We start from the raw sequence: 12,844 nt of genomic DNA, 5'->3' as shown, positions 1-12,844 counted from the left end.
TTATTTTTTTAATAAAATATAAAGACATGGAGTATTTCAATCCTACTAGTATAAATGATGTGGATCCACATTCCTCTATTCTAGTATAAGAATGTTTAATAAATTTGTTGGACATGTAATATGTTGAAAGACCAACTCTCAACATAGCTCCATGTCATGTAAGAGAGCACGTGGACATGTAAAATGTCTATATTTCCCATGTTACTTGCAAAGAAACAACCTAATGAGTTGTTAATAAGACCTCCAAATTTCACTAAACTTGTGCTGAGAAGCACACTATCATCTACATTTCGAGTATAATCCTAAGATTATGAGAAGCTCATGATATAATTAAAATGTCACATAGTTGTAATAGACTTGTCAAATGCACGTTTAAATTTTTGAAATGTTAAATTTGTCTCTAAATTTTATTATTTATTATCATTTTTATTTTTGAATATGAATATTTAGTTAATTTTAAATTAAAAAATATTTTTTTTAAAAAAATTAACTCCTGTATGTTAAAAGCAAACAACTATCTTACATTAAATCATTTTTAGGTGTTATTTTTCAATGAAAGTGTTTTCAAAAATTATTTTTATTTTTTTTATCTAATTCAATTTTTTTATTCATTATATTTATTTATGAATTAAAATTTAATCTTTTTAAAATAAATTATGAAAAATTTAAAAAAAAATTGTGTTACAATATAAATTAATCTTAAATCATATGTTCAAAAATATTTATTCATATAAATTTCTAATATATTTTATATATTCAAATATAATATATTTATTTTTATATATAATTTATTATAAAGTTTAGTTACATATAATAAATATTTTGTCTATGAAATTCACATGCTAAAATACTAATTTTTAAGAAGTACATATGATTGCTTCTAAAATAAAATAAAAGAATTGTTTAAACAAATAATTTAGACAAACACATTAAAAATGCTTATTTAATTAAAAAAATTAAAAAATGTGTCGTTATCACTTTAATCATACATTGTTTTAAACTAATATAATTATTAATTTGTATTTTTAAGGACTTATTTGACATGTTCTTAATCTTAGAAGCTAATATGATGATGTCATCTAAATTTAAAGATTAAAATAACCATTTGCTCCTGACTAATTCATAAATCAACATGTACATATAAAAACTTGTTCGATCAATCATCCATATAGATTCTACAATTGGGTGTTCGTTTCAACTTATGATATTACATTTCTAGAAATGTAACTCCTAGGAATCACGTTCCTTGAAATATTATAATCGAAAATGTTATTAAAATATATTAAAAAAATGTTTAGTTTTATATTTATTAGAGTCTGTACGTATTCATGAACACAATCAAATCTGGCTTTTCATCAACTCTGATATTACAAATACTTTTTAAAAAAAAAATTATGACACTCAAGTAAAAAGTGGTCTCATAAGTCAACAATAAATTAGGTTAGGAAAAAAAATCTACTTATACTGTTTCTAAATAATGTAAAAGTTTTTATCTATATATATTATTAATTCAACAGATAAAATAAGATAAATCTATACTAATATATATAAAAGGGATATTTTTTTTTTACAATTACCTTAACTTTTTTTTTACCATTATATCTTTTTAAAAAATTTAAAAAAAATATTTTTTAATCAAATTTAAGAACTTGAAATTAATGAATCTAAATTTCTATACTAATATATAAAAAGATATCATTTTCAATAACTATTTTAATTTTTATTTTTACATGAATTATTTTATTATTTATTTTTTAATAATTACATTTTTTTAGGAATAACTTCTTAATTTTTTTTATTTATTTTTTCTTTTAATATAATGCATGTATGGAATATCTTTTTTCTGTTAGTATAAAATAAAATCAATTAAGCATGTAATTATTACCAAGGAGATAAAGTTGTTTTAGCCAAATAACTAAAAAATAAAGAGATGTGACTTGTGAGCAAGATGTCACGCTAAATAGTGGACAGATAAAATAAATGTAAAAAAATTCCGACCTGCCGGATTCGAACCAGCGACCTAAGGATTATCTGTTGGAATTCCCACTACAGTCCTCCGCTCTACCAACTGAGCTAAGGTCGGCCATGTAAGCTGATAGTTTGATTTATTATTAATACTGTGATTTCTCATTGGACTGGTAACTGAATTAAAAATAAAAATACTTTTTCATTAAATTTGAAATTAAAATAACTCAGTAATTTATTTAAAATAATAATAAATACATAAGTTAATAAGTTATTGTGCTTTGCATAAAAAAAAAAGAAGATATATATATATATATATATATATATATATATATATATATATATATATATATATATAAGAACTTGGATTTCCAATTGAATCCCGAAGCAAGTTAGATTTAGTTAGTTTTGAAGAAAAGTAATTCTATGTTAGGAGAATTTTATTTAAAATACTTGTGGATTTTTTTTTTATGACGTAAGTGCTTGTGCAAGTATTTGAAAGAACTTATAAAAATAGGTTTTGATATTTCATGAGTCGTTTTCAACTTATTATTTTAATAAATTCTCTCAAAATAGCTTTTGAAAACAATTTATAGTTTATATAAGCAAAATTTGACCTTATTTTTATTTTAATTATAAAAAGAACTTACACATAAGCTTTTACTAATAAGGGCTTCCTTAATAAAATTTTTAATTGAACTGTCTATGCAAACAAACTCCAATTCATGAAGAAGAAAAAGTCCATATATATTTTTTTCGTGTAATTGATAGTAAATTTGTATAAAAGGTTATATTTTCTAATACTTGAATCAATAACCAACAAAAACATATTTGTCAGTAAACTTCTTTATGAAAATTAGTTTTTTTTTTTTTTTAAATAGTACGTGCTTCCAACAAGAAGATAAGAATAATCGAAAAATACCTTTCCTAATCATATCTATATTGTTTTGCGGTGATTTTATTCCCTTTTCAATCACAATTTACAAGTGTGGTTTGCAACAATTGAGAAAGGTTCTCTTAAAAACCAGAGAGAATATCAAATGTTATTAAATAAATAAAAGAATATGTTAACATACACTCATTTATTTATTTTTAGTAAATACCATTAGTTAAATCGTAGCTGTATATTAAAAAATTTGTAGTTATGGAATGTTTGTTTCAAGGATTAAAAGTTACTTTCTAGGAATATAAACATTAAAAAAAATAGTAATATTCCAATTTCACACATTTTAAAAAATTATTCTCGAGTCATTCTCAAAAATATTGTCATGTTTTTACATTTTTATCTTCATGTTGAGGGTGTAAGAAAATGATATTTTCTTAGAAATATTAGAAGTTACATCCTAACACTTGTAACTTGTTTTCTAATTATTTTGTATTTAAATTGTTTTAAATTTCAAGAAATATTATAATAAAATCGAGCACATTTCTTTTTTGAATATATCCAAGAATAAATTTCAGTTAAAATATTTTGAAGAATATAATATAACACAAAAAAAAAAAAAAAAAGTTAGTGTACGTGACCAAATTTCATCAAATAAGAATTTGTTAACTAATACTGATTTTTAGTTACTTAGAGTACATTTATATTTTAAAATAATTATAATTATAACTTATTAAAATTCTCCACAAAACCACAACTATAAAGCAAGTTGATCTACTTTAATAAATCTCATGAATAAATAAATAAATAAGCATAGGGAGGAGAATGGGCGAAGTAATTGTCACCAATATTACTTAGCCACGTCTATTAGTTAATTAGACAGCAATTTCATCTTTTTGACTTTATTAATGATTCGAAAGCTCTTCACCACGACGCTATTATGGTCCTCTACTTTCTACTTTCTACATTAACAAATCATGTTTGCTAATTTGGATGAACAATCACGTTTCCCCAATTTACACAACGCAACTAAGTTGCCATTTTAATGTTTCTAATTGCCACTTTCATTTTCCCTTTTGTTACTTCGTATTTATTGCCAGATTGCTAGGACCCACGTTATAATTATAAATCGAGAATAGTGTACCTTATCTTCATCAGGCATTATAAAAAGTAAATAGCATCAAGTTTTTAACTGTCCAAGTGCAACTTACTCTTCCATAATTTTACGTTTATTTCACTCAATTTTTTTGTTGTTGTAATTATACGAACATATATATGAATTTTGTAATTAAAAATAATTGTGTCACAAGCACAACTTATAAAGAATAGAACAGCTGCCATGCATTTATGGTCTAGTCATTAAGTTTGGAGTAAGTTCAGAGTGCCAATGATATCCTTGATCATTAGATGAATGAACCAATCTGAAAATTAGAGTACTATTGCTAATAGATTCAAGCAAATCATGACAGACCCGTGGAGAGAATCTGCTGAAACGCTGTAGAAGTTTCCTTGCAATAATTGCATTGCAATTGGTTTCGCACGAGTCAAACAGAAGAACACACTTAACACAAAAATGAAAATTCTTATTTTCGTCATTAAAATGCCAATGACATTATTATAAGATGATGAGTGTGCATATAATATTCGCATTCACCCCACCCCAATACTGCTTGGTCTAATCTCTCTTCATTTTCTTTCTTCTTTTTAACTTGTTCTAACCAAAAGAGAAATACAACAAAACGAAAAAATCCACTCAATCATACCAAATTTCTTCTGTCTAGGAGGACCCTTGGACTCTCAATCCGTACGCTTGCATCAATGTTGTTGTCAAGGAATGGCCCCATCTCTTGTCATTCCCATTAAGAAAAATTAAAACTTTCTAAAAGATAACACAACTTATATATCAAATCACACAAAGAGTAGTCATTTGGGAGAGTTCGGTTCTTCTGCAGTAAAATTATGCAGTATTCGATGTGATAAATCATTTATTATCCATATAAGCAAAAAAAATATGCACCTTACTACACTAAATCCAATCTTACTTTAAATTTTACTTTACCACATCAAACAAATCACAATTAGTAGGATTTAGTGTAACAAAACACACAACTAATTTATTCATATGAACCAATAAATGGTTTAGTATACCAACCAAATATTGCATAACTTTACTCAGTTGAAAATGTTACCCCCAACACTCAGGTGTTAGTCTGTGGTCTCTTTTGGGGTCTTGGCAATAGTTATAAACCATGTGGTGTTTTTGCACCCATCTCATGGCCCAAAATTGTCTTCTGGTTAAGCCACCAGAGCGATATGGTGAGGCTGAGACTGGACGGCACCAACGAGAGGCATAGGCAGAGCAACCACCAGCCTTGAAGTTGGTGTACCTTGCAACAAAAGGTTGGTATCTGTAATCAGCTTTGTACTTTCCATCTTCTGTTGCCCATGATGAAGCATCCCATATTGAACCATAAAGCCACATTGGCCTCAGTGGAAATGTTTCAGCACTCTTCCTTGGATACCTCCTTATGGGCACATCATCCACAAGGAATCTGAGATTTTGTGTCATAATGTCAGTAAAAGAAGTTAATGAAAAACACTTCTAATGTGATGAGCGTTTGTAAAATGTCATCATGTATGATAAATTTGTTAAATATTAAAAAAAAAATACTTTAAAGTTATGTCAATAACGGTTTTAGATTTTCATGTTTATAGTTAGTAAAACTTTTAAGAGAATGATTGGAAAATCAATTCTCTTACAATTTATAATTGAATGAGAGTATAAATAGTGCCTAGTTTATTTTATGTGATTTTATAGTTGTGAGTGCATAGAAATCAATGCAAGACAGAAAGAGTAAAACTATTTTTTTAATAACTTTAGTGGCCATAAAGATAGGACTAAATGTCCCTTCATTTTTTAGGAGTCACCAGATTTTACTTTACCCTGCACTTCTTAATAGTTCTATTTTCATACTTCTTGTGTTGTTCATGTGATCTTGATTTTATATGATTAACCCTGTCAATTGTCAAATGCCTCTTTTTCTTTCCTCAATTTCAGAGAAAACAGAATTCTTTCTCTCTCACCATCCAAAATATCACTCAGTCGTGCCTAAACTATGGTACCTTTTTGTAAGGGCCAGTCAAATCAATGCCACAATCATGGAGCCCAAGTTTATACAGTTGATTCTTTTTTTACTCCCTTCTATCTACTTCAGTAGAAAATGAAATGTTGCCTACCCCGTGTGCTCTACTTTTTTTCTAACTAGGACTAACAAATCTCGCCATTTCAAACACCACCATACAGATATATACTTGCATAGTAAAATGTACAGTGACTTACATTATTTCCTTAGGATTCCAGAGTATAGCATAGTGATGAAAATCTTTGGTAGGATCAAACCAAAGATGGAACTTCATTTCTCTGCCAATAATTGTGCCATCCCCGCTCCCTCTTATATAAACATTGGTCTGCAATGTATAAGGCTTTCCAAATGTCGTCCCAAGAAACTCAATGTCCACTTCATCGTGGAAGCCCGGATGCGCCTCATTGTTAGAAAGCTGTTATTAATCAAATCATTAGTGAACTTAAACTAAAAATGAATGTGTAAACTTCCCTCAATCAAGTTAGAGTCTGTTTATATATAAGCTTATACAAGCTTCTGTACTACTCTATTTTTTATAAAAAAATTCTGAAAAGTTCTTCTAAGTTTATATCCAAATAAGCTCTTATACTTTTGCAAATTTCATTTCACCATATCTTACATAGAAAGCTGTTATAACTCCTGCAGTGTAGCCAGGATGGAGCTTAATGGATGCACCAAAGTAACCGGATCGAAATGGTCTAACCGACTTGAAGCCACTCCCTGTATAGTGTTAACCAAAACATGTGTCACATTTCAATGACATAGATATATAGTAGCTAATAAAGCAATGAAAGTGAATTTAAACTAAAGATTATTCAGACCTGAGGTTCTATCAAGCCATATTGTTAATGCATTTTGGTCTATGCCTTGGTGCTGAGGGCCCCAGAGATTTCTAAACCCTGTGTAAAAGTTTACTGTCCTGAATTTGGAACTAGGCCAGTAACCTGGTGAAGGTGGCCAGTAGGCATTGCTTGAGGATGCCATAAAGAATAAAATAGCAAAGAGTAGTATCAGAGCCATGAAGGAAAAAGGTGAGTAAGCTAAAGTGTAAGCAGGAAGCAGAATGATGATGCTATTATAAATGCAGGGTGTGAGAGTGAAAGGGAGAGGAACTGTTCAAAGAAAGGTGCATATGAAATAATATGAGTATGGCAGTACAGTTTGATAAAAAAAAAAAGAAAATTAGAGGGTCCCTCCATAAAGAATTAACTCTGAAACTGAGGAAGGATTAGATAATTAATCATAGCAATAATTAATTATAGATCATTATAGACAAAAGGGAAGGTCTCTTTAATTGTTGGATAACATTCAATTACAATTTGCAGGGTCACAAATTATGTCATGCTCTTTTTCCCAATGAAACTACCTTCCTTCTTACTATTATTGTCAGATTCTTTACCAAAAAAAATGGCAGATAACTTTTTGGCCTGGTAGGAGAGCTTAGAAAAGTTGATGGCATGCATGAGAGGGTAGATGGGGTGCCTTAAATGTGACTCTTAAACTCGTGTTGTGTTTGCATGGCTCTTAAAAAAATACTAATTCTAAATACAATAGTACAATGATGTTATTTACACACAATATTCCTTTATCACTTGTTTTTTGAGTAATAACTAATAACTAATAAAATAAGAAAAATACATGTCTCAATACACCAACATTATAGATGTGTCAGAGGTCTGAAAGCGCTTGCCGGATTAACCCAATTTTTTGCACTTTTCACCATACCATCTCCCTCTTCATTGTGTCTGCTACTATTCAGTACTAGTGAAGCGTGACTGTAAGTGGAGGCCAAAGTTAAACAAATAAATGAATGCATAAATAATAAGTTAAAGCGAAAGAGGAGTGGACCAGATTCTGATATAGTCAAATTTTATGAACCCCAAGTGAGTAATGGTGTGTTTTATAACCTATGGAAATTTCGTGAATAGGGTGGGTCAGGAACTAGGCATTATACAATGGTCCCCAAAACTTGATATCAGAGGGCACACGGATCATTGATTGACTCGTAGAAATGAACTTCATTCATAATCTTTAGAGTTAAAAAGACCCATAATCAAGAAAAAGAGTCCATATATAGATTGCAACCAATCACATTAGATGTTTGTGGACCATCAAATGTTTAAGGCGTAGGATCAACTAATCAAAACTCATTGTAAGATTAAATATGAGTAGGTGTAAGTGTGTATTTGGTTTATTGTTAAAATCTTGCAAACTTATGTTCAACTAAAAAAATAGAAAAAGTTATTTTATATTTTGATGTTTTGAAACGCGTGTTTTTACGTTTTCGTTAAAAAAATAGATTTTCAAACATGTAATAAGTTGTTAGAATTTCTCCAAAATTTGTACATATTTTACTCCACAATATGGAGTAGTTATTTTATTTTTGGTTGAAACAAACTAATGGATTACTTATTTAGTTGATTGGTTCCTTGATATAGACAAATTCTTGATTTTAATCTTCTGGAGTGAACGTTATTTGAAATTTAAAAAATCTAATCTTTAATTTATCTAATGGTACCGATTTATTAACACAAATGCGTGACAACAGGGAATCTGTTTCCGAACAATTACAGTGGATTGGTAAGTGTTTTTCAGTTTTTCTCTACGAAGATGTGTGCTTACCATATTAGGCCACATTTAATGATACAAACTATCCAAATCAAAACGGTATATCCCCCAAACGAGCAATCAACTAGATTTTGGAAAAGATTGTGAGCAATTTTTGAAAACCAAAATATGAAAATCAGAGAAATCCCGGGTGTACTAGTAACATGACTAAATCATTTATATAAGTTAAGATAATTCTAATTTTATAAATCAGTCTTATAAGTTATCTCATTCTATTCACTTCAATTCTCATATGATTAATCCTACAAATTTTACGTTTGAGACATCCTTCTTAAATAAAATAGGCTCAATTAAGAAGAACCTCCTTTCAGTATTTGGTAGCCTGGACCCTTGACTAGTGTCCCACGAATCTAACAATATTTAGTGTCCTGGGTGCCAAAGAGTACAAGAAATAAAGGCACGGTTTCCCATGACCAAAGCACATAACCTCAGGGCATAGATCTATGAACTATACGGCACTAGCAAGTTTCCAGCTACAACCACCACAGTACAATGTGTAAAAATAATAACCCCAAAAAATATAGTCGCAAAGAATAATTAATACATATAGAACCACAAATTATGCAAACAATAAATGTGACACGAGAAATGTAAATAATGGGGATTTGTGTTCTCTGAATTTTCAGTTACGACTTGCAAGAGCTTCTTTTCTTGACCTACACATGCAGACAAATTCACACGATCGGAAACACGCATTACTCTGTCGGTAAGACCGAAGAAGGGAACGATTGTGGGCATGGTGGGGATGGCAGTAGGGTCACTAGCCTTAGCCGACACATATCACGAAGCTCATATCATATGAGACTTGATTTGGTTCCTATATCAGAGGACTTGTCCTATAGGTTCACGTAAAATTAAGGTTGCTCCTATGATCCTCAATTAATTAGACCCTTAACCATGAAGGTACATAGTCCTAGATACCGGGTTTTTAACTATGTTAACATGATTTGATTATCTGGTTACGTGTACACAAAAGAAAATCGTGTAAGTCAAAAATAATTTTTATCTTATAAACTGATTCTACAAAATTTATTTATGTTCTAACTCATATTTCAATACACTTCAATCATCTTCATATTGAAATAAATTAGTCTCTCACCATCAATAGAAGAATATGTGGTTCTGACCCAAAAAAGAATTAGACCTCTACATGTGGGTATGCATAAATTTTGTTACAATCAATGATTCTATTTACGTTATGGGAAAATGATCCCATTTGTTATATATGTCACATGTCACATTTCCTATATTTGGTTAAAATTTGCCATGAAAGGTACATCTCGTTTCTTTCTGTGGAAAAACTAGTTTAATGGTTGATATGTTTGTATTTGAGATTGCAGTTTACTTGATTTGGAGAATTTTTTTCCACCGTCCCTTGACTTTGTCACCTCCAAAGATGGTATAATGAAATACTGATTGTGACTGTAGCATTTACGGATTACCTCTCCATTTTCAATTAGTAGGGAAAAAGTTATTTCGTGTGGGAGAGTGGCAACCGTAATTGCCTAGGCAAATAAAGATGCAATAATGATTTCTTTATTTTATTTTATTTTTTGGTGTTATTGGTAAACAATCCCACAGTTGTAGATATACTTTTAGGGGGGAAAATCATATTTGGTTGTTTAATATCAAATTAAACATGATTATGTTCTCAAAATCTAAGTTTGATTAAAAGCAAAAACTAAAAAGAACAATGTAATTTTGGCATTTAGTTGTTTGAAAATAAGTTATCTGGGCAGTAATCGTACAAGGAATGTCTTTATTGTGAAATAACAATTCATGAAAGCTTGGGAATAGAATGACTTGCATATTCAATATACCACTTCCTACCAATATATATTATATTGTCGATAAAAAAAAATCTACTAGTTGTTTTAATATAATAGTTTATCTCTCTGACATTGATAAAAACTTAATGAAAAAAAAAACAATTGTCAGTTAACAACTCAAATAAATTATTTATTGTCTTTTTTTAATGAATAATTGGAAATTTTCCACTCACCGTGAGATTTGTTTAAATGATTTACACCACTCTTTTAATTTTTTTAAATATTACTCATTTTTTTTAAATAATGTCATTAGTTAAAGTGAGAGAAATAAATAAAATAAAAATTAATTTATATTCTGTTAATCGATTATTATTCATTTCTAAATTACGTATAATATTCTATTTTTATGAAAAATTTATTATTCTTTAATTTTAAAAATAATAATTTCTTTTATTTTTTAAAATTATTTTTTGAAGTTGGTACATTTTTTAAATCACAACACATATGACATTTAGAATATGATTTAAGAGTTAAAATTAAGAAATTAAATTTTATTTAATTATTAACACTTACATTAATAATTTATTATCTCTTAACAATGTATAAATAATATTATTTTATATAATAAGTTTTATATGTCATTTAGATAAATAAATAAAATAACTTTATGTTAACTTAAAATTTAAAAGAAAAGTGTGTATTATTTAAAAAGATTTTAGAGAGATGAATGTAATTTTTCTTAAATTATGTTTCGACTATTTTAATTGGAAAGTTTTTTCTTTCTTTCCGTCCTGAACCTGTTGCAAGGGTGTCACGTGAAGACAAGGTAACTGGAACATAGGCTTATGGTGCTCTGTTATAAAACAATAAATAATGCTCTTACAATATATTTTATTACCTCCTTTAATAATTATTTTTTCCATGTGTTTTGATATATAGTAAGGGTGGCAAAATGGGTTAATCTGGCCCGTTTTTGTCTGGTCCATCAATTGCCCTCTAAAAATAGATTGAGTTGGGTCGACTCGCCATTGAAAAGCGGGCTAAAAATGTTAGTCTATTATGCCTAAATGTGGGTTAGCAGGCTAGCGAGTCGACGGTCAACTCGCATTATATTAAAAAATGTAAAAAAAATTGTAAAAAAATTATCGATAGATTGACGGACTTGACGGGTTAACGAGTTAAAATGATAAGTTCGATTTACCAAATTTTAACAAGCCAACGACCCAATGAACCAAAACCTATTTTGCCACCCTAATATATAGTTTTCTAACAAACAAATAATGTTGTACTAGGAATATACACCACCCAGTCAAAGTCAATACCAAACGCACCCCGTCGGCCTTGAAAAAGACCGAGATGTACCCAAAACGCAAAACATACCCGAGTACTCCTTCAGGTCGAGTACCCATCAGGCCAATGAATAGGCCGAGTACCCCCTCAGGCCGAGTACCCATCAGGCCATGAATAGGCCGAGTATCCCCTCAGGCCGAGTATCCCCTCAGACCGAGTACCCATCAGGCCAATGAATAGGCTGAGTACCCCATCAGGCCGAGTACCCATCAGGCCAATGAATAGGTCGAATACCCCTTAGGCCAATGAATAGGTCGAACACCCCTTTGGCCAATGAACAGGCCGAACACCCCTTCGGCCAAAGAACAGGTCGAACACCCCTTCGGCCAATGAACGGGCCGAACACCCCTTCGTCCAAAGAATAGGCCGAGCACCTCCTCAACCAATGGACATGCCAAATACCCCCTCGTCCAATGAACATACCGAATGGGTATTCGACTGTAACGAATTTCCATGAGGTAAAGTAAAGCAAGTATTAATTACATTAAACACATCCACGTCAGCTATAATCAGTGTGCAAAACCTTGTGCACCAGCCCAATAATACAAAAAGCCCACCAGGCCCAAGAACGTCACTATAAATATGGTATTGATAGGAGAGGTATGATAATTTAATACAATAGCCTTTATTACTCTGTACCGAATACTCACTTGAGCGTTAGAGTGCCTTTGCAGGTACCCGCCCCACCACTCGAAGACAAGATTCAGATAGTAATTGGGACTTAGAAGATTAGTCAATAAGAGCAACAAGAGGAGTGTTTCTAACAGGAACATTTTGGCGCCCACCGTGGGGCCGAAACCAAAAAGGTTTTCGACCCTGAACTGAGATGGTAGCAACCAGAAGTCAGTAGGAAAACACCACCATTCACAACCTCGGAATGCCCAAAGAACCCACACAGCAAACAAATCAAACGGGAGAAGGGATGGAAGAATCGTATGAAGATCGTTCGCAGTCGGCTAATCCATAGTCGACCATAGAGCAGATTAGGGTCGAGATGTTGGAATTGAAGAAACTTCAGGAAAAAGATGCCCATGAACTATCCATTCTGAGAAGGGAGAACGCGGAACTTAGGAGTGATAACCGCTCCTGGCATCCGTCTCACAGCA

General features: G+C 30.6%; 1 protein-coding gene and 1 non-coding gene across 2 annotated transcripts; both read right to left on the bottom strand.

Moving 5' to 3' along the window:
* Positions 1–1,992: 1,992 nt before the first annotated feature.
* Positions 1,993–2,083, bottom strand: TRNAY-GUA (transfer RNA tyrosine (anticodon GUA)). Its single transcript is given in 2 exon segments — positions 1,993–2,028; positions 2,047–2,083. It is a non-coding gene; the product is annotated as a tRNA-Tyr (tRNA).
* A 2,787-nt stretch (positions 2,084–4,870) lies between these two features.
* LOC109817235 (putative xyloglucan endotransglucosylase/hydrolase protein 32) lies at positions 4,871–7,118 on the bottom strand. The gene is made up of 4 exons (XM_020382451.3): positions 6,813–7,118; positions 6,611–6,711; positions 6,189–6,406; positions 4,871–5,400 (listed from the first exon to the last, which is right to left on the bottom strand). The coding sequence occupies exons 1-4, from the start codon at positions 7,009–7,011 to the stop codon at positions 5,034–5,036; spliced, it is 885 nt and encodes a 294-aa protein (XP_020238040.1). The 5' UTR covers positions 7,012–7,118; the 3' UTR covers positions 4,871–5,033.
* Between the last annotated feature and the right edge of the window lie 5,726 nt (positions 7,119–12,844).

The sequence above is a fragment of the Cajanus cajan genome, chromosome 7 (assembly GCF_000230855.2).
Source record: "Cajanus cajan strain Asha chromosome 7, NIPB_CcT2T_4, whole genome shotgun sequence".
Taxonomy (NCBI): domain Eukaryota; kingdom Viridiplantae; phylum Streptophyta; class Magnoliopsida; order Fabales; family Fabaceae; genus Cajanus; species Cajanus cajan.
This window is presented reverse-complemented; position numbering and strand designations above follow the sequence as displayed.

What these genes read in the sequence shown, in the direction of transcription:
- LOC109817235 (XM_020382451.3), bottom strand. Translation starts at nt 7,011, where the DNA reads ATGGCTCTGATACTACTCTTTGCTATTTTATTCTTTATGGCATCCTCA. An exon ending in ATGGCTTGATAGAACCTCAG is followed by an intron (nt 6,712 to 6,812) that starts GTCTGAATAATC and finishes AACACTATACAG; the next exon opens with GGAGTGGCTTCAAGTCGGTT. An exon ending in TGGAATCCTAAGGAAATAAT is followed by an intron (nt 5,401 to 6,188) that starts GTAAGTCACTGT and finishes ACAAAATCTCAG; the next exon opens with ATTCCTTGTGGATGATGTGC.